The 21,769-nt window shown below is 35.2% G+C and overlaps 1 protein-coding gene across 1 annotated transcript in view; it reads right to left on the reverse strand.

Annotated features, from left to right (window-relative positions):
- LOC150110439 (huntingtin-interacting protein K) overlaps positions 1 to 21,769 on the reverse strand; it is a 35,317-nt gene that overhangs the window by 11,697 nt on the left and 1,851 nt on the right. Inside the window, exon 2 of the mRNA XM_090393789.1 lies at positions 6,097 to 6,204. Coding sequence (XP_090249915.1) covers positions 6,097 to 6,204 — 108 coding nt within the window. The remainder of the gene's footprint in view (positions 1 to 6,096; positions 6,205 to 21,769) is intronic.

Genomic DNA, 21,769 nt, shown 5'->3' on the forward strand with positions numbered 1-21,769 from the left:
TGAGTATTGCAAGGCTGTTCCTACTTAGAACATCTTATCATTGGTAAAAATGCACATTATACCTCAGAAAGAATAATGCAAGAGTTGATTGATATTTTAGCATCAGAAATTAGATCTGCAAATATACATTCTGCAGATTAATCTAGATCGAAGACAAATACTGCTGAAATTAGCAACAACATCTGAGCTCAAAGAGTCTTTTCAAAATTTAGCAAAACTAGCTGCTGTTGGACTGGCCATACCTGTGAGCATACAGCTGAATGTGAAAGTGGTTTTTCTGCATTAAAAAGGATAAAAACTTTTAAAATAAAAATGATAAAGAATTTTGTATGAGGAACCACATCAGTCAGAACACTAAATAATCTGATGCTGATTTCACTGGAGGGACCAGATCCAACAGATTTTAATTACGAAAAAGCTGCTGACAACTGGACTTCTAAGAAGAAGAGAAGAATTAATGTATAGAATTTTAAGCTGTGAGCATTACAAGGTTTTTCATTACTTAATAAGAAAGTAAGAAAAATCCTAGTCTTGTTTGTTATAATTACTATATAAAATATTATCCTTATTTGAAGTAATTTCTAATAAAATTACTATTTTAATTTGTTATGAAAAAGGGTCTTTCTTAACTCATTCAAAATTTTTGTATGCTTCATTCCACCTGGCCGGTAAAAATTTCTGGGGAGAACACTGTATTTAATCCCCCATCTACCAATAATTATATATGCATGATGAAAAACCTGAGTCTATGGAAGAAAAAACCCTGCTACTTCCATATGCAATTAGCTAACTTACCTTGAAAAAGCCCACAAAGATTCCTCTCATTATGATGAAAATCTAATTTAGGTCTTTTCCAATTAAAAGTAACATAATATTGTTCAAAGTACCAAACTTGGAAATGTCATAAAAAACTTTTAAAATATTGCCAACTCTATTTCAGTGTCAGAATATATAACAATGAAAGAATATTCAAGGTATCTTTCAAATACAGTAACATATAAAACATCTGGCTAGTAACTCGATCATTCAGTTATGCAAAACAGAAATCAGATATCTTATTGATCAAAACTGCTATGTCCAAAACTGTGGGAAAGAGGTTGAATTTTTTTTTTTTTTTTTTTTTTTTTTAAATAAATGTAAGCTGATATCTTGCCTATATGTTTGTTGAGTTTGAATGCCAAATATTTAGCGAGATTACAGATTGAACAATTTCTGGCATCTATGATGGGACAGAAGACTCCAGATTTCAGACTTATCCACAAACCAAGATTATTGGTGTATGGATAAAAAAAATTTTAATTTGAACACTGCTTTCAGAATTTCGCTTTAGGAATTTTTTAGGAAAACTTAACATTCTCAGACTTAATAGAGGATTCTAAAAAGGGAATCTTAGCAAGGTGAATCCTTAGACTGGAAAAGTGAGACTGTCAACAAGTGAACAGTAAATAAAAGGCAGATACAGATATTAAGTAGCCATTTTTTTTTCGATGTTCAAAGAAACGCTAAATGAAAAGTTTTGTCTTTTGTCTCAAGAATGCCAGTAACATATTTATTAGTTTATCAGAACAAGTAACAGAATCAGTGAAATCTGAAACTGTAAAGTGGCCTTAATGAAAAGCTCTACTTTGATAGCGTTTATGAAGTAGTAAAGGAAACTTCCTCCCCCCTCTGGTAATGAATTTGTGTGTCTAGTAATTATGTTGCCTGGGGTAAGAATATTTATATTCCAGTGAAACAGCGAGGGTGAATGGAACAATATGTGCTAAATAAGAAAAAAAAAATGCATAGTCCTGTGGAAGTTAAGAAGTTTTAGATTTTGAGGAGGGGTCTGATAAAGAACTGACTCTGGTGAACATTTACAAATGAATTTTGAAATTGTTGTAAAAAACAAAATGTTCAGTCTAATAGACTGATTAAGTATTGTACATGTGAAGCAAGCCATTAATAGAATGAGTCTGAGAGAATGAATTTATCCTATAAAGATAAAGATAAAGGAGATCTCTAATCTATAATTCTAATTTAGAAGGCCTTGAACCAAAATAGTTTTATTAATTATTCATTTACTTTTATTTACAATGTACATAGTCTTTAGCCTCATTAAATGTATATTTATTTTTTTTTTTATCTGGTCTTGAGTCAATCATTTCTTGGATTCTAAAAATATGGGATTAAAAGCCATTGCACCAATCAGATTGAACTGTTGCATATTTTTGTATTGTATTGTGTATATTTACTTAACACTCAGTAATAAAACATTCTCATTACAGATATATAACAAATGGCACAGCTGACATGATTTTAACATAACTGAAACAGCTGACAGGACATGAGTGAACAGTTATCTTAAAATTCTGTTGGTTGCACCATTTATGTTAATATCTCTGTAAAGAGCCTGTTTTTTATACTGAGTGTTTAAATAAACAAAAGAGTTCAATCCGATTGGTATAACAACTTTCTTCTTCATGCAGCTTCCTCAGTGAGAGAGAGGGTGCAGCACAGTGTCCTTCCAGTTCTCTCTGTTGGCGGCTTTCTTTTTTGTTTCTGCATAGCCATGCGATCCTGTCCATTATCTTATATCTTCAAACCATGTCCTTTGTTTTTTTTACCTCTTGATCCTTTTCTCATAATTTTTCCTTCTAAAACTGTTAGTATCCTCTGTCCTGCTGAACTTCTCAGTACATGTCCTGCCAATCTCATCTTTCTCTGGATCATTTCAAATCATCAACAGTCCTGTAATAAAGATCTCTGTGCTCTCATTCTCTGTAGGACATTTGTATCTGTCACATAATCTGTCCATGAGATTTTCAGAGCTCCTTTATAGCACCACATTTCAAAGGCCATTATCTGTTGTCTTACTCTCTTCTTGAATACCCAGATCTCACTTCCATATGTGAAAACTGGCCACGCTAATGCTCTTATCATTCTTTTCTTTGTCTCAATAACCACAGAACTTCTGAGCAGATCTATTTTTCCAGAAGGCATCTTTAGCTATGGCTAAAGATTTTTATTTCATCTTGCTTTCCATCTGCAGTAAAGTATGTGTCTAAATATTTGTATTCTGTTGTATGTTTAATTTACATATTGTTTATGCATATTTCTGGCTTGGATCTGTTTTCTTTTGGGATTTTGATAAATTTGGTCTTTTTTTGCATTTTTATCTAATCCAAACTCTTTACCTTCTTTAATTAGTAGCTGCAGTAATTTGATTAATTTGTTTCTGTTTTCTGTTATTAGAATGGTATCATTCTAATAATAATTCTAAGATTGTTGTATTTTATACCATTGATACTAATTCCTATTTTGTTTTCCAATCTTTTTCATCACTGTCTCACTATAGATATTAAATAAATTTTGTGAAAGGAGACAACCTTGTCTAACTCCTCTTTATTTTCACTTCAGAAGTGTCAGAGTTAAACAGCTACATTTTCTGTTTGGTGTAAATCTTTTTTTAATCTATGTACATGATCTTCTATGTCTAATTTATCTAAAATATTGAATATTTTATTATGTTTTATCTGGTTGAAGGCATTCTGAAAGTCTATGAAGAATATGTATATGTTCCTATTTCTTTCAAGTGATCTTTCTATTAGTATTTTTAGTTCCAGGATAGCATTAATGGTTCCCATTCCTCTTCTGAAGCCTTTCTATTGTTCACTCAATTCACTGATTAAGGCTCTTTCAATTTCTTTGTTAACAACAGTTAAAATAATTTTAGATGCATGGGATATTAGGCTGACAGTCCTGTAATCCTCACAGTTTGGTGTGCATTATTTTTGACTTTTACCTTCTTTATTTTTAGAGTCCAAGAAATGATTGACTCAAGACCAAATTTAAAAAAAAAAAAAAAATATATATATATTTAATAAAACTAAAAACTATATACATTGCAAAAAAAAACTAAATTAATTACTATAAAACCAATTGAATCAAAGACCTTCAAAAGATAAGACTATACTTTAGAGATAATTCATTCTCACACTGACTCATTCTGTTAATGGTTTATTTCACAAGTACTTAATCAGTCTACTAGACTGAGCATTCTGTTTTTAATAATGAATTCTTACAGAGTCAGTTCTTCCCCCAAAATCTAAAACTTCTTAATTTCCACAGGATTATGCAGTGTTTTCTTATTTAGCACATATTGTTCCATTCATCTTCAATGTTTCACTAGAATATTCTTACTTTGGACAATTTTATGACAATAAGCAAATTCTAAACTTATTAGGAGAAAAACAGTTTTCTTTTACTACTTTATAAACAACACTGTATCAAAGTAGAGCTTTTCATCAAAGCCACTTGACAGTTTCTGATTTCACTAATTCTGTCATTGTTCCAATAAAATAACATCACTGGTGTCCTTGAGAGACAGAAGATGAAACCTTCCATTTAGTTTCTTTGAACATTGAAATAGAATGTCTGCTTAATATCTCCATTTATTTACTATTCACTTGTTAATAGTCCCAGTAATAGTAAAAGCTAGTAATAGATATGTTATCATCTTTGGTGAAAAGTGTCTTTATGATGAACAAGAGAGAGAGAGATATAACACTTAACAAATGTGAATTACAATAAAGATCATTAAATTTATTATGATTATTTGATATCTGGTAAGTATATCAATTTCAAGTACTCTACATTTCACGTTAACATAAACATCAATTTCTTATCGGAAAAATCATAAGTGCTAATTATACATGTTACAAAACCAAAACTAATAAAATACTAATGTAGAGAAACAGTTGTAAAAAAGATTCATAATTGTCATCATCATCATCATGCATATCAAGGATTTAGGCCTAGCATGGCCTGTTCCAGCCTTAGAAGTCATCATTGAATTATTTAAGAGGACGTCCTGGTTTTCTTTTTCCTAATGGCTTCATAATTGTAAATTATGATTATTTTACAAATTCAGTACAAGTCTTCAGGATTCTTTAACTAAACTGAATGACTGCTGTAATACATTTAGTATGACAATCAGCAGTATAAAGACAAATACTATGAAAATAGGTAGGAAAATATAGAAAACATCTATTACCATTTACCACCTTAAATGGCTGAGCAGTTAGAATATATGCTCTCCAACCAACAGGCTGCAGGATGTTTGTGATTGTCTTTAAGTGGGAGTTGAATGTCATCGCTTGGTATGAGGACCACTCCTCAACTTACTGGAGGCTTGAAGTGGCCTGAAAAAGTTCCATGTGCAGTCTCTAGAAGAGGATTTCTGGATTATGTAAAAAATAAATTTAAATAAAAATACAAAAAAACATATAAAATTAATAAAACAGAAAAAAAAAATCCTTAGCTACTCACAGTACCAATGTGTCATAGGTTTACAACCTTTCATGAGTGGGAGTCACATAATAAAATTAATAAAATGAAACAAAATAAAGCCCATTCTCTGATCAAATGTGATCAGAGAATGGGCCTATAGAACAAGTAAAATATTTCTGCTATTTGGAAACAATTTTTAGCAATAATGGTAAACTAACTATGGAAATAGACAAAATAATAAGCAAAACTGGTACAGAAGGAAATCAGCTAAATAAACTTATATGGAATAAGAGAGAAAATATACAAAACACTAAAGTAGTAGTATACAACACATGCAAACCAATTTCAACTTAGAGATCTCAGTTCTTCTGGGTTACAAAAAAGATTTTGTGAAGAATTATGGAAGTGAACAGATGTTATCAATGGCAGCATATTAAAAACTTATATATTAACAAGAAACTTGACATTGTTAGCCTTCAAGAATATGCGAGGAGATCTAATCTAAAGTGGTATAGTCACTTAAACGGAATGAGAAATGAAAGATTAGCAAAACATTTTTGATGCCAGGATGACCATTAAAAGATTCATAGGAAGATCAAGATTTAGGTAGACTGATGCAGTTAGAAGTGCATCAAAGGAACAAAATATTGGATCTGACACTTTTTGAGTCCTGACGAATAACAGGCTAATCTTGAGGAATATTGTTGATAGAAAGTTAGCAATAATGTAAGCTTAATTATGTATTACTATCACAATATCACAATATATTATCACAATATTAGGTGTGTACCCACAGTACACAATAATGATGATAATTATACTTACAATAAGCTCAACATCTTCTTTCTTTATAATAACTTTAGCGAGCTCTTTTTGTCGGGCTGCCTTCTCTGCTGTTTCCTTAGAATGTTTGTCCCCTATCAAGGACATAGCCTGAAAAAAGTTTTATTAGAATAATTATCTCGAATAATATCTAAAGGACAATCTTAACTTTTGCTACTTAACATCAATATGCTGAACTTGAATTAACACTAAAAAACATGAATGAAAGATAGCTAATATTTTTATACTAGAATATAAAAATATGGAAATGATCCAAGGGAAATGCTTCTGTCTAACATTAATCCTGTTTTCAGTTTCAAGTCACGGATGGAGCACACTTGCAGCAGTAAAGGCTTTGAGAAACCTGGATAGGAAACAAATGACAGACAAACACAATAGATCAGCATGTCATGGCCTATGCAATTTCCAAAGAAAATAGCCTATTTATAGTCTGCTGGAAATTTTACCAAACTACACTGCTCAAAACAATTAGAGGATATTTTAGTTTCTGTCAGATAATTATAAATTTCTGCAAATAATTATAACTATTGGGTACTTTATACATGAATAAATATTCAACTTATGGATAGGGTGTAATTGATGAGATATTGTTTAAATAATCGATATTTATTACAAATTTAACAAATTATACATTTTAGCATGAAATAATTTTAACAAGAATAACAACAAGAATAGCCAAAAATGTTTTGGTTAATTTTTAATAGGGCGTATGGTCTCCATTAACAACCAAAACAGCAGTACATCTTGATTGCATGGACCAGATAAGATAAGCAAACAATTCTTGCAAGATATTTCCCCACTCTTCTGTGAGAGCGATTGAAGCGATCGTGGTGGCACCAGTCGAGCATAAACACACCTAGTTAAAGCATCCCAATCATGTTTGATTGGATTACAATCCGGTGAACAGGCAGGCCAGTTCATTCGTTCAATACCTTCTTCTTCAAACCACTTCAAAGAGTGGTTTGAAGAAGAAGGTATTGCAGCAGCATATGGATGAACTATAGGTTCCAAAATCTCATCACAATATCTTTGGGCTGTTAAGGAACCGTTTCTGATAAAATACAGACAGTATGGCCACCTATGCTCATTCCAGCCCATACAATCAAACTCCCAACTTGATGTTGGGATCTTTCACGAACAAACTGTGGATTATTTCTTGTTCCACTTTCATGCCATATCAAGATATGTTGGTTATCTGGTTGCAGACTGAACCTGGACTCGTCACTAAAAAGTACACAAGCCCAATCCTCATTTGACCAATTGCAGTGTTTCCTGTGCCCAAATTCTTCGGGCTCTTTTGTGATTTGCAGTAAGTGGAATGCAAACCATTAAATTGGTCTTTGAGAATATAAAGCTATGGCATGAAGACAATTTCGAACATTTCCGGTCTCCAGAAAGCGATTCCAAAGCCATGAAATTACGCTTTGAGATACACAACACGCTTGAGCAACAACTTGCTGTGTTTATTCATCTTCCAAAGTCCAATAATCGGACCAATGGCTCTCCAAGCCATGGATTCCGGGATATCATGTTGCTCTGTCATTTTTAACAAAACAATGGTTGGTAGGTGACAGAAGTTTACATTTGAAGTGATAATTATGCACGGTGGAAGTGAGCGCAACAAGCCACGCTTTTATATTCTAATATACTTTTATGCGTATTAGCATACAAACATGTCCTAACTGTATTAGCATAAAAGCCATGCTTTTGTGCTAATTAGCATAAAAGGCATTTATTAGCATAATACGGCTAGACATGTTTCGACAAGTCTTAACATGTCACGCAACAAGTGATGCTTTTATATGCTAATATACTTTTATGCGTATTAGCATACAAACGTGTCTTAGCTGTATTAGCATAATACGGCTAAGACACGTTTCGACAAGTCTTAACATGATTTTATATGCAGTTGTTCTACACTGTTGTATATTAAGAATATTTTAAAATAAATGTGTTACATTTGTAAATTATTTTTATAACTTTATAATTTACAAGAAAACCAAAATATCCACTAATTGCTTTGAGCAGTATAGATATAACCTGATCATCACTTTAATCAGCCAAAGATTAATATGAGATCATTCAATATCACAGAAATGGCATTTTTTAGTGTTATATTAATGTATGCAATGTTTTCAGTATGCATAGATCTTAGAGCTTGGGTTGATAATGAAGTAAAAAGTGTAACAAAAAAAATGAAAAAGAGCCTAAAAGTTTCAAGCCTGCATTAAATGTCATTAAAAAGAGTATAAGAAATATTCATCTGTTTACACATACACACACCATCCCTACAACTTCCAGGGATGGCCTTGTCTCACTGCTCTCTGCCCTTTCTATCTTCATCTGGTAATAACGCCTTAATTTATGTTGTAATCATATTCCCTCCACCTATCCATTAGACTCTGCAAACTGCATTTCCTTTACATGTCTTCAAAGTCAACATTTCAGAGACCAGAAACTACCTTAGTTAATCACCTCTGGACCCTTCCAAATATCTCTTAATTTTTTTTTGTTAAAACCAGGTGACCAAATCTGTGCAACGTAATCAATATGCTGCCTGATCAAAGCTTATACAACAGAATCATAACATCCTTACTTCCACATTGCCATAATCCACTATGCTGTCCTCACAATTTTAGAGACAAGTCTCCAAAATTTTAGGTTCTTATTCATCATCAGATCCTTCATCTCCTCCACTAATTGTATGCTCTACATCCCACTGCCCAAATTTTAAAACTTTACACTTTGCAGCATCAAATGGGCAATCCCACTCGCTTGCCTATTTATCCAGTCTAGTTAACCCCTTAACGTACCAATTAAAAATCAGAAAGCAGTCGTTTTTCTGCCAATTTTTTGGGCGAGGGTGATTTGCAAGATCAAATTCATCATTATTTGAAAAATAATGATGAATTTGTGCAAATGCAAATGAACTAGCTGATACATGCCGTTGACAACTTTTCTCGGCTAGACAATCTTGTGCCTATTTCCTGAAAGGAAGTCTAGCGTCTATATTCGGTTGTATTTATATGTGAAACCAAAATTCAAAATCAATTTTGGTGCAATAAACAAAAGACGTGTCACAGACGTCTTTGTATGTTAAGGAGTTAAGCCCTTTGAAAAGCTACAATTGCTCTATTCCTCATAGTTCATCACAACTTTGCATCATCTGCAAAGATGCCCACACAAGGTACTGATATGCTATATGTCTTGTGATCTTTCCCGTGTAAGTCAGATAAAAATAGCATATCATCATTCAAACCCTTCCCAGTAACAAGTTTAATAGTAACAGTGGACACACCACTAGTGACTTTCCTCTTCTGGGATATCATTCCCCTCCCCCATACATCACTTGCTATAACCATCAGACTGCCAATCTTCCAGCCAATTCCCAACCATTCCAATTTAAAGCAGCTTATCAGGTGACTGTATATAACAAAGGCCTTTGCACAGCCACATGACAAGCCGCATATACCGGGTGGGATGGAGATCCTTTGTTCACAGGATCACCAAGACTCGAAAAACGACTGAATGGCACATAACAATATCTTAATATAACACTGTGTATTCATCTCCACTGTCCAATGCATTCATCACCTTGTTATAATAAGTAGACTGCTAAAACACAAGCAACCTTTAGCAAAATCATACCATTCATCAAAAAGAACACTGCTCTTGTCAACTCAATTCTGAATCTTGGTCCTCAATAACCACTTCAACACTTTAACCACAACCACAAAACACACAGACTGGCCTATAATTTGAAACCTTACTCTTACACTTCCCTTATGAAGCGGAATTTGGCCCAATGGAAGACTCATGTTAATGAAGTATGTCAAAGCTGTTGTTAACTCACTGGAACATTCCCTCAAAATATGTGATACATCATCAATTAAGCTCTTCATCCTTATTAGCATCAAGCTTATTCGTTTCCTTACATATGTCATGCTCACTCACTATCAATGTTCCAATGCATCCAATGCTTAAATGAAATTGCAAAATGTCTAAAATGAATTTCTTCACATTGCAGTACTCACTGCACAAACTTGAAAGGGTCCACGTGTTCAGCTTTTGATTGATTGCTTTAGATTTAGGATTCCACTAACATAATAATTCCACTGATTTAACTGGCGATAAGTTCAATATGAGAGAGGACATGAAAAGGTTGTTGGAAGAGACGAGAGTGAAGAGTGAGAAAGTGAAAATCGTTAGTATTTTACCTCGATATGACAAAAATATATTAATAAGAAGGGCTATGATGGCAAACGATTTGATGCGTAGGCTGTGTAGAAGGAATGGATGTGGGTTTTTGGATGTGTGGAGCGAGTTTGAGGGAAGATTGGATTTGTATAAGAGGAACAGCCTGCACTTGAATGCGCTTGGTATCAGGAGTCTGGAAAAACTAATAACTGGTATGAGACCTAACACAGAGAATCAGAGAAATTAAATTATAAAGGGAGGAATGAGGAGAATGTGAGTGTAACAGCGGCAATATTATATAACTGTGTTAATGAAGGGAATGGGCTTTATCATAGAAATGTTGATGAGGAGAGAATTATTTTGTCTATATGTTCATCCATTTCAGACCCATCAAACGTGTGCAAAGATGTCACACTAAAAAAGAATAGATATCTGCAAGTTGTCTAACCGTGTCATGCAGACACGAATATACAAAAGAACATGCAAGTAGATTATTATGTCTGTACATGAATGCTAGGAGTATCACAAACATATTGCTTTAGTCAATATGTTAAGACTTCAGATTGTAGGCATTAGTGAGAATTGGCTATCAGAATCAGATGTACTTACTGGTATCAAGTGTAACGGGTACACTATTTTTAGGAAGGATAGAGAGGATAAGAGGTGAGGGCGTGCTGCTAACGATATCAGATAACTTGAATCCCCCCTTGTTGAGAACTCAAAACTACGGACATAGGATATACTGGGGGGACGTAGGGCTGACCACCTTATCCTGTGAACGGTTTGAGGTCCAATGATTAATAAACCCTCGACACTGCAAGGTAAAAGAGGGTAAAAGGAAGATGAGATGAGAACTTGAATCCAGTTACAGTTGAGGCCTACGATTGTAGTATTTCTACTAACAATATTTCATGTGGCAATGAGTTTGAAGCCATCTGGTGTGAGGTTGAATCCAGCAAGATCAATTACATAGTAAGATGTTGTTACAGACCTGATGGATCGGTTGCTAATGATGAAGAAATGCATCAGCAAATAGAAAAGATGAGCGAGAAAAGAGTAATCATAATGAGAGACTTTAATTATCCAAATATTGATTGGGTAGCAGTAGAATCTCATGAGAAGAATGAAAATGCATTTACTGAGCTGTTGTGGGACAACTTCCCCAAGCAGCATGTGGCAGAAGGAACTTGAGGTCAAAGAGTGTTAGATTTGATTATAATGTCAGAGGGTGTTTCAGTTAAAGATGTAACTATTCTGCCTCCGGTTGGTGAGAGTGACCATGCAGTGCTCACTTGGGAAGTGACTAAATTCATTATGAATGTTCCATTCAGAAAAAGTTACATGCTGTGCTACAAAGCAGGAAATTACGACCAACTGAGGAGTATACTGAGTTCAGTATACTCCTCAGTTGGAGAAGTATATTGAGTTCAGTGGAATGGGATCGGTTGCTGGATGGGAAGAATATCGACAATGCATTTAAAAAACACTTAAATGATGCAATATCAGAATGTATCCCGAGAGTTTAAAGAATAAATAGGGTAGGAGTAAAATGGATGTGTAATCCTATAACGCAAGAGATTCGTAAGAAAAGGATGATGTGGAAGGAATACCATGTGCATAAGGATGATGTTCATTATGAAAGTTATAAGCAGCAGGCTAGAATGAACATGAACTCAGTATACTTCTCCATGAAGTATACTGAGCATATTCTGGAAAGCTAAGGCTTTTAACAGGATGCAGATGACATGAGGGTTACAGACACAGAAGAGGTTGTTCAACTAACGAGTGCCCATTTTGTCAAAAGATATCAACCTGGTGTAAACAACATTGAGCTCACTGCTACCTCTTCACTCGATGAAGAAACTCAGGTGTATGAGGATGAGGTATTACAGCTGTTGCACAATCTGAATAAGAATTCAGCAATAGGGACTGATGGGATATCAGAAAGTGTGAAAAGAGTGTTCAAATGAACTGGCTATTCCTTTGACCAGGCTGTTTAATATGAGTCTCAGAACAGGAAAGATTCTGCAGGAATGGAAAGAATGTATGGTAATTCCATTGCACAAGGGTGGTGCAAAGACCGATGTATCTAACTATGGACCAATTAGTATCTCAGGTGCAGTGGTGAATACTTTCAAAATATTGGTTAGGGTTCACATTGGATTCCTACTTTGCAATGCGCAACATAGGTTTACTAAGGGAAGATCATGTTTTAGAACTTGCTCACATTCTATAACAATGTTATCATTGAACTAGATAAGGGGAATGGATACATCATGATACTTTTGGATTTTGCTAAGGCTTTTGACAGAATACAGCATGGTAGGCTGTTGCATAAATTGGAGAGTATGGGGTTTGAGTTATAGAATATTAGCATGGATAAGAAGATGGCTGACTGACAGATATCAAAAAGTGGTATACGGGGGGATGTGAGTCTGCTAGGTTTAAGGTAACAAGGTGCAAAGACTGATGTATCTAATTATTGACCAATTAGTATCTCAGGTGTAGTTGTGAAGATTTTGGAAAAATTGGTTAGGGTTCACATTTAGAAATTGGTTGACAGTGTTGAAGTTTAGGGGCCAGGTAGCAAAGTTTGCAAATACAACTCAAAAGATAATTGCAATGCTGAAAAGAACATTCACGTGTAAAGATAAGGATGTCATTTTGCCTCTTTACAAGGCTTTGATAGTGGTGTACCACAAGGATCAGTGCTTGGTCCACTATTATTCAATCTATACATTAATTCATTTGTAGAGTAATCAGGAATGCTGCTGATATGCAGTACTTGCAGAATGATTTGAATAGACTGAAACTGTGGGCATGGGAAAATGAATGTCGGTAAATGTAAAGTCATTCACTTCAGCACGATTAGATATCCAATGTCGTATTATATAGGTGGGATTATACTAGAAGAAACTGATGAGGCTAGGGATCTTGGAGTGTTAGTAGATAGGAAGTTGAAGTTCAGGGGCCAGACAGCAAAGAATGCAAATATACAACTCAAAAGATAATTGCAATGCTGAAAAGAATGTTCACATGTAAAGATAAGGATGTCGTTTTGCCTCTTTACAAGGCTTTGATAAGACCTCACTTGGACTATTACGTGCAGGTCTGGTCTCCTGGCTTCGATTGTGATTCTGATATACTGGAGAGAGAGAGAGTGCAAGAGTGTTAAAAATGATATCAAGATTATGGAATACTGATTATGAAGACAGATTGAGAATTTGTAGACTGCAGACACCAACAAACAGGAGAAAGAGGGGTGATATGATTGAGACTTACAAACTTCTGAAATTGTCATACAGGATTTCAAATGATGGAATTTTTCAATTTATGGAAGGTGGAGGAGGACAGGAAGGCATCCTTGGAACCTGTGAATCAATACTGCTAAGAAGTGGGGGTGAGGGCTAGATATTTCTCTCACAGGAGGGTAGTGCATGCTTGGAATGGATTGCCATTGGATGTTGTGAGTGCAAGCAGTGTGAATGAATTCAAGAATAAGTTTGATAGTTGGTGCGCATAGTAGGTGGCTTCTCTCGATGAGTCCCTGACTCCCTGGAGGTCTCTCTCTTAATAATAATAATAATAATAATAATAATAATACAGTACTGTTTTGACCTTTATGATTTTCCTCAGAGGTTAGATAATTAGATATGCTGAAGGGTAATACAATACCTCCTTTTTTTTACCTGAATTAAAATGCACTCATTTATTACTTTCTTACAAGAGGCGACAAATTCTACAGTTTTGCAGCTAGAGGTAAAATATATAATAAAATATCCTTCAGTAGGAATTACCTTGGCCATTATTCATTCTTTGGAGTTTCTGCCCTTTGAATAGGAACTGCATGGGATTACTATGTAAAACAGCTCATGTGTAAGGTTTTGCAACATTGTAAATCTTCCTTTTTCCTCTTCCATTAAGAACTGAATACTAAGTTGAAGGCATTTAGACTTTTTTCCTTTTTGTAAGCACTACTTATCTGCTCTGTGAAGTATCCCCACCCCTCTCTTTACTCTGTTCTAGGTCCCATGTTTTTGCAATTATATGATTGTCAAACTGAGAAATTGGCCAACATCTGCCACCACAAATACGGCCAGTCAGCCCTTAGTGACCATGTTTTGGATACCTTGCATCTGATACCTTGAATAAGATGGAACAAAATTACTATACTTTGCTGCAGCAAATACAAACATAAAAGATCTTTTTTTTTTTTTTTTAGAATCAGCAGAAGATTTAAAAATCAACCTAACTAAATATAGTTATGCTAAACTTCTCAAGATTTTGGAAACATTAATTCTTAGGCCTCCTGTCCAACAGCACCCATAAAGGGCATTCCTCATAGGAATTTAACTTTCTAGTCTAAATTTTCCACTTATTATGATGTATGTTATTGAGAGCATTATTATAATTTTAGCATTGCATCGCTGATGGTGTTTCTTGACAGAGACAAAATAGAGGAACAATTAAACTTGTGTTCATTATATTAAACCTAACTATGACCTAGAGATTTACAGATAATGATGAACAGAGAGATTAAGTTCAAAGGACATATTACAAAAGTGGGCAAAGTAGTTCAAAGGATCACTTGAATGTTGAAAAAAGCACTGACATGCAAGGATGGGAAAGTTATTATTCCTCTTTATTAGGCTTTGATACATCCACATCTGAACACCATGATGACAAATCCTATGTACATAGGATTTGTCATCATGGTGTATATAGGATTTTGTATGATGTATATTGTACATCACCTGAGATGCTTAGGGGAGATGTGGTAGAAGATTCAGAGGCACATGATCACTATGGTAACTGGTTTATGGTGTGCTTCCTATGAGGATAGACTAAAGGTTTTTATTGGTTGCAATGTTTAGCTTAAAAACAGAAGAGGAAATAGGGCAAACAAATTACAAAAGCGCTTATAGAGAAGATGCTACAATATATAACCAGATATATATTGTATATATGTCTGGTTATATATTGCTGGTTATAACTAATATTTAAGGAATTGACAGCGTATACTGGAAATATAGATTAAATAAACTTTAATATACACTTTCCGATATTTCGGCGAACGTCACGTTGCCATCTTCTTGGGAACTTACTAAAAAGACACGTGCACACAAGTACTAATACAACAAATGAGACTGAGGCTAGGATGCTAGCGTTTTCCTAAAGTCCTGATGGTGCCCCCTGGCGGGCTATATTGGTAGTTCTTGGCCTTTGGGCTGAAGTTCTTTTGATAAAAGTTTCCCAAATTTGGGGCAGTTTCATGCATCCAAATTTGTTGAGGTTTGGCATGTTCCTAAGGGCCGAGGCTGATTCCATGAATAGTCTTTCATACTTGAACTTGCTGCGGTGTATTACTGTGGCTTTCTTCCATCTTATTCTGTGGCGAGTATCCAGAGCGTGGTCTGCAAGCCCAGAGTGGCTGTACTGGTGAAATCGGATGTAATCCTTGTGTTCTGAGATTCTGATATTTGCTGTCCTGCCTGTTTGGCCAAAGTAGGACAGTTTACAGCTGCAAGGAACCTGGTATACACCAGGTAGGTCTAGGGGAAGTGGTTGGTCTTTGGTGGAGCGGATAAGGGATGCCAGTTTTCTATGTGGTCTGTAACAGGTGGTCAAGTCATGTTTTTTTAAGATTTTATTGATTTTTTCTGAGGTGCCTCTGATGTAGGGAATAGTGATGGATTTAGAGTAATCTTTTTTGTGAAGGGGAGGGATAAAAGATTACTCTAAATTCATCACTATTCCCTACATCAGAGGCACCTCAGAAAAAATCAATAAAATCTTAAAAAAACATGACTTGACCACCTGTTACAGACCACATAGAAAACTGGCATCCCTTATCCGCTCCACCAAAGACCAACCACTTCCCCTAGACCTACCTGGTGTATACCAGGTCCCTTGCAGCTGTAAACTGTCCTACTTTGGCCAAACAGGCAGGACAGCAAATATCAGAATCTCAGAACACAAGGATTACATCCGATTTCACCAGTACAGCCACTATGGGCTTGCAGACCACGCTCTGGATACTCGCCACAGAATAAGATGGAAGAAAGCCACAGTAATACACCGCAGCAAGTTCAAGTATGAAAGACTATTCATGGAATCAGCCTCGGCCCTTAGGAACATGCCAAACCTCAACAAATTTGGATGCATGAAACTGCCCCAAATTTGGGAAACTTTTATCAAAAGAACTTCAGCCCAAAGGCCAAGAACTACCAATATAGCCCGCCAGGGGGCACCATCAGGACTTTAGGAAATCATCAGGACTTTAGCGTCCTAGCCTCAGTCTCATTTGTTGTATTAGTACTTGTGTGCACGTGTCTTTTTAGTAAGTTCCCAAGAAGATGGCAACGTGACGTTCGCCGAAATATCGGAAAGTGTATATTAAAGTTTATTTAATCTATATTTCCAGTATACGCTGTCAATTCCTTAAATATTAGTTATTATGTCTAACCAGCGTATAAGCCTCTCAACAAGAATATATATTGCTGGATAATATACAACCAGACAGAAAAGAACAAGAGGTCATCTATGGAAGTTTTATATGAGTGTGGCTAGCAAAGGTGTAATAATAGCATTTTAATTAGAAAAATAGCTTTGAAGTAGAGAAAGGTTCATTCTGAATTCATCACTTAGAGTTAAAAGGTGTTAGCACTATACTGAAAAAAAAAAAACATTGTCTATCTGTAGTCCTACATAATGCTTAGTTATTCCTTATTAATTTGAAATTATAACTGAAGTAGGAATATTTAATATTCAATCAATCAATCTTGCACAATACAAATGATAGATCAATAGCGCTGTGCATTCTCCTTTCTCTAGTCAGAACTATACAGTAGTTCCCCCCCCCCCCATATCCACAGGGGATATGTTCCAAGACCTCAGTGCATACCTGAAACGACGGATAGTACCAAAACCCTATATATATATATATATTATTATTATTATTATTATTATTATTATTTTGACACCTCCAGGGAGTCCAAAGACTCATCGAGGGAGAGTGTGCCGACAGCATCGAACGATTGGCCCCCTTCCAACTACTAACCGCGCTCAAACTTACTTAACCGAGCCATTAGTAGCAGAGGCTCTACCAATCGACCAACCAACCAAGTGATATATATATATATATATATATATATATACACACACACACCATGTTTTTTTTCTTATATATACACACATACCTATGATAAAGTTTAATTGGTAAATTAGGCACAATAAGAGATTAACAACAATAACTAATAATAAAACAGAACAATTATAACAATATACTATAATAAAAGTTATGTGAAGAGAATCGAAACAACCTCAGCATGCAATTTTTTTCTTTCCTTATGACATCGAGAACTTTCACTTTCCAACTTAAAAGGAAGCATTTTACTTTGTTTCTCATTGGCATAACCAAGTTACCAGCATCACTACTCTTGCACATTAGGGCCATTATTAAATAAAATAAGGGTGACTTGAAAACAAGCACTGCGATACTGTGGCAACTGATCTGATAACCGAGACAACTACTAAGTGACTAACAGGTGGATAGCGTATACAGTACAGCGTGTATATTTCAATGAATTATTTATTTCCGGAATTTTCTATATAATAATTTCAGACTGGGGTTGACCGCGGGTAACTGAAACCGCAAAAAGTGAACTCACAGATAAGGGGGAAGGGGAGGTACCACTGTTGCTGAATTAATATTCAGTCTGTCTTAGGCAAAAGAGATTACTATTGTTATTGAGAAAAACCTCCAGGAAGTCAGGGACTCATCGAGAGGGGACACTTACTACATACTTATTCTTGAATTCATTCACACTGCTTACAAACACAACATCCGATAACAATCCATTCCAATCACCCTATGAGAGAAAAATCTAGCCCTCACCAACAATCTTAGTGGCATTCATTCTCAGCTTCCAAGGGTGCCTTGTCCTTTCCTACCCTCAATAAAATGAAAACTTTCATCAACAGAAATGATGTATGACCCTTTCAGAAGTTTGTAAGTCAACATATCATCCCTCTTTTTCCTGTTTGCTAGTGCCTGCAGTCTACAATCCTAATATCATTTTTAACACTCCTTTGCACTCTCTCCACTGTATCAGAATCACAATAGAAACCAGGAGACCAGACCTGTGCACATTAGTCCAAGTGAGGTCTTATCAAGGCCTTGTAAAGAGGCAAAATGACATCCTTATCTTTATATGTTAAAGTTTGTTTCAGCATTGCAATTATCTTTTGAGTTGTATTTGCAATCTTTGCTACATGTACCTTGAACCAGCATAATCACACCAATATAATATGGCATCGGATATCTAATCACACCAAAGTGAATGACTTTGCATTTACTGATACTGAAATCCATTTTCCCATGTCCATAATTACAGCCTATTCAAATCATTCTGCAAGTACTGCATATCAGCAGCATTACCAATTACCCTACCTATCTTTGCATCATCAGCAAATAGCTGTATGTCACCTGTCAAATCCTTCCCAATATCATTAATGTACAGATTGAATAACAGTGGACCAAGGACTGATCTTTGTGGTACACCACTTTTTTAAGTTACCTTAAAATCTTGCATTCATATCCCCTGTATACCACTTTTTGATGTCTGTCAGTCAATTATCCTCTTATCCAAGCTAATATTTTATAATCCAAACCCATAGTCTCCAATTTATGCAACAGCTTTTCATGCTGAATTTTGTCAAAAGCTTTAGCAAAATCCAAAAGTATCATGGTGTATCCATTCCCATTGCCTGGTACAGCATTTCCCAGATTTTTCCTATGATGGAACACTTCACAAATCCTGAAATTTTTACGGAACACCTTGGTTATTTTGTAATGTATTAATAATTAATTATGTCATAATCATAAAAAGTATTAGTACACTTATGTGTATAGTGTGACATGTTGACAAATATAAAATTACATTTAAATCAGTTATCAATCACTGGACTAATGAAATCTTGTAGCATATTGTAGTTTCCTCAGGCCAATATCATTAAATTAATTTGTGTTGATTTGCATTGACATATCCCATTCTGATCACCAAAAATGTATAATATTATTATAAGTACTTACGAGTGAATGCAGACTTTTTCCCCTCCTTTTGTACATCCTGGAGATTGCTCTGCAGGCTGGAGGTGGATGAATCACTATCTGTTATGTCGCAAACCCCTTCAATAAGAGATTTCTTAACACCAAACTTAAACAAAGTCCCTTGTCTCTTATTCATATTAAAATTTAAATCTGTAGGCCTATTACTTTTATAGGCCTACAGAATCACAGCACTATGGTTTCGAAACAAGCACTTTCACCCTACAGTACAAACTTGCGAAGAAAATATTCAGTATTACTAGATTTGAGAACCAGATACAGACTACCTTGATCTTCAATTTCAGTGGAAAAATTTTCTTTATACTTCCTTGCTGATTGGTCACTAACATTTGCAACACAGATGTTATTTCATTCAGTTTTGAGAACAGAAGATATGCCGCCCATTGTTGTAATCGGTTTGTAGGGAATTTTTATGACCGGCCACAAACAACAGTATTCCCTTTCTGGAATTACTTCCATTTAAAATGCACGGCTTGGTCACTGACATTATGGAATACTTATTCACTTTCCATGAAAGACAATTTGGGAAACCCAGGTCTAGTAAAATTAAAATGGTAACATTATTACAGAATGTGAGCAAGTTGCTAAAACATGACCTTCCCTTAGTAAACCCATGCTGTTTGTTTCAAAGTAGGGATTCGCTGTCAACCATCCATTTCTGAATGTGAGCCCCTAACCAATTTTTTCTATAATCTTCACCATCACTCCTGAGATACTGATTGGTCGATAGTTGGATACATCGGTCTTTGCACCACCCTACTGCAATGGGATTACTATAAATTCTTTCTATTCATGCAAAAATCTTCTCTGTTCTGAGACTCAAATTATGTAGCCTGGTCAAAGGAATAGCCAGTTCAGCTGAACACTCTTTTAGCACCCATGTTGATATTCCATCAGATCCTATTGGTGAATTCTTATTCAGTTTATACAACATCTGTAATACCACCTCTTCATACACCTGAGTTTCTTCATTCAGTAAAGAGGTAGCAGTGAACTTGATGATGCATACACCAGGTTGATATCTTTTAGCAAAATGGGCACTCAGTTAAACAACCTCTTCTGCACCTGTCACCCTCAAACCATCTGCCTTCAGAATAGTTATTCTTTCATATTCATTCTTTCTTTTACTTGCAGCATATCAATAGAATTCTTGCGGGTAGTCTTTAGTTTGTCAGACTTGGCTTTCCATACAACAGTTGTGAATATTCTAGCCTACTGCTTATACTTTTCATAACGGACATCATTCTTAAGCAAATGATATTCCTTCCAATGCATCATCCGTGTCTTATGAATCTCTTGCTTAATAAGATTACACATGCATTTGACTCCTACCATATTTATTCTTTGAACTCTTGGGACACATTCTGATATTGCATCATTTAAGTATTTTTTTAAATGCTTCCCATACACTGTTGATATTCTATTCTTCCCATTCAGCAATTGATGTCATTCATGGAATATTCATAAACTTAGTCACTTCCCAAGTGAATACCACATGATCGTTGTCACCACTCAGAGGCAGAATAGTTACATTTTTAACTGAAAACCCTCCTACATTATAATCAAATCTAACACTCTCTGACATCGAGTTCCGTCATATGCTGCTTGAGGAAGTTGTCTCGCAACAGCTCAATAAATTCAGTTTCATTCTTCTCATGAGATTTTACTGCTACCCAATCAATATTTTGATAATTAAAGTCTCCTGTTATGATTACTCTTTTTGCACTTGTCATCTCTATTTCGAGATGCATTTCACTAGCAACTGATCCACAAGTTTTGTAATGACACCTCGCTATGTAATTGATCTTGTTACATTCCACCTCACACCAGATGGCTTCAAATTCACTGCCAAATGAAATACTAGTACTACAATCAGTCTCAACATTAACTGGATTCAAGTCATCTGGTCTCATTAGCAGCACACCCTCCCCTCCTCTTCTATCCTGTCCTGTCTAAACTTCCTAAAAATAATGTACCCTTTACACTAAATACCAGTTAGTATGTGTAATTCTGATAGCCAGGTCTCACTAATGCCTACAATCTGAAGTCCCAACATACTGACCAAAGTACAAACTCTACCCCTTTTTTCTAATACTCCTGGCATTTGTATATAGACATAATAATCTACCTGCATGTTCTTTTGTATGCTCTTGTCTGCAGTCTGTATGACACAGTTGGGCAACTTGCAGATCTCTATTCTTCTATAGTGCCTTATACGCATATCTTTGTTCATGTTTGATGTTTCCAAACCAAACGAATACAAAGTCGAAATTGTTCTTTCCTCGTAATAATTTCCATGATAATGCCCATTCCAGTCATTAGTACAAT

The sequence above is a fragment of the Typopeltis vanoorti genome, chromosome 1 (assembly GCF_054136105.1).
Source record: "Typopeltis vanoorti isolate ZY-2024b chromosome 1, IOZ_Tvanoo_1.0, whole genome shotgun sequence".
Taxonomy (NCBI): domain Eukaryota; kingdom Metazoa; phylum Arthropoda; class Arachnida; order Uropygi; family Thelyphonidae; genus Typopeltis; species Typopeltis vanoorti.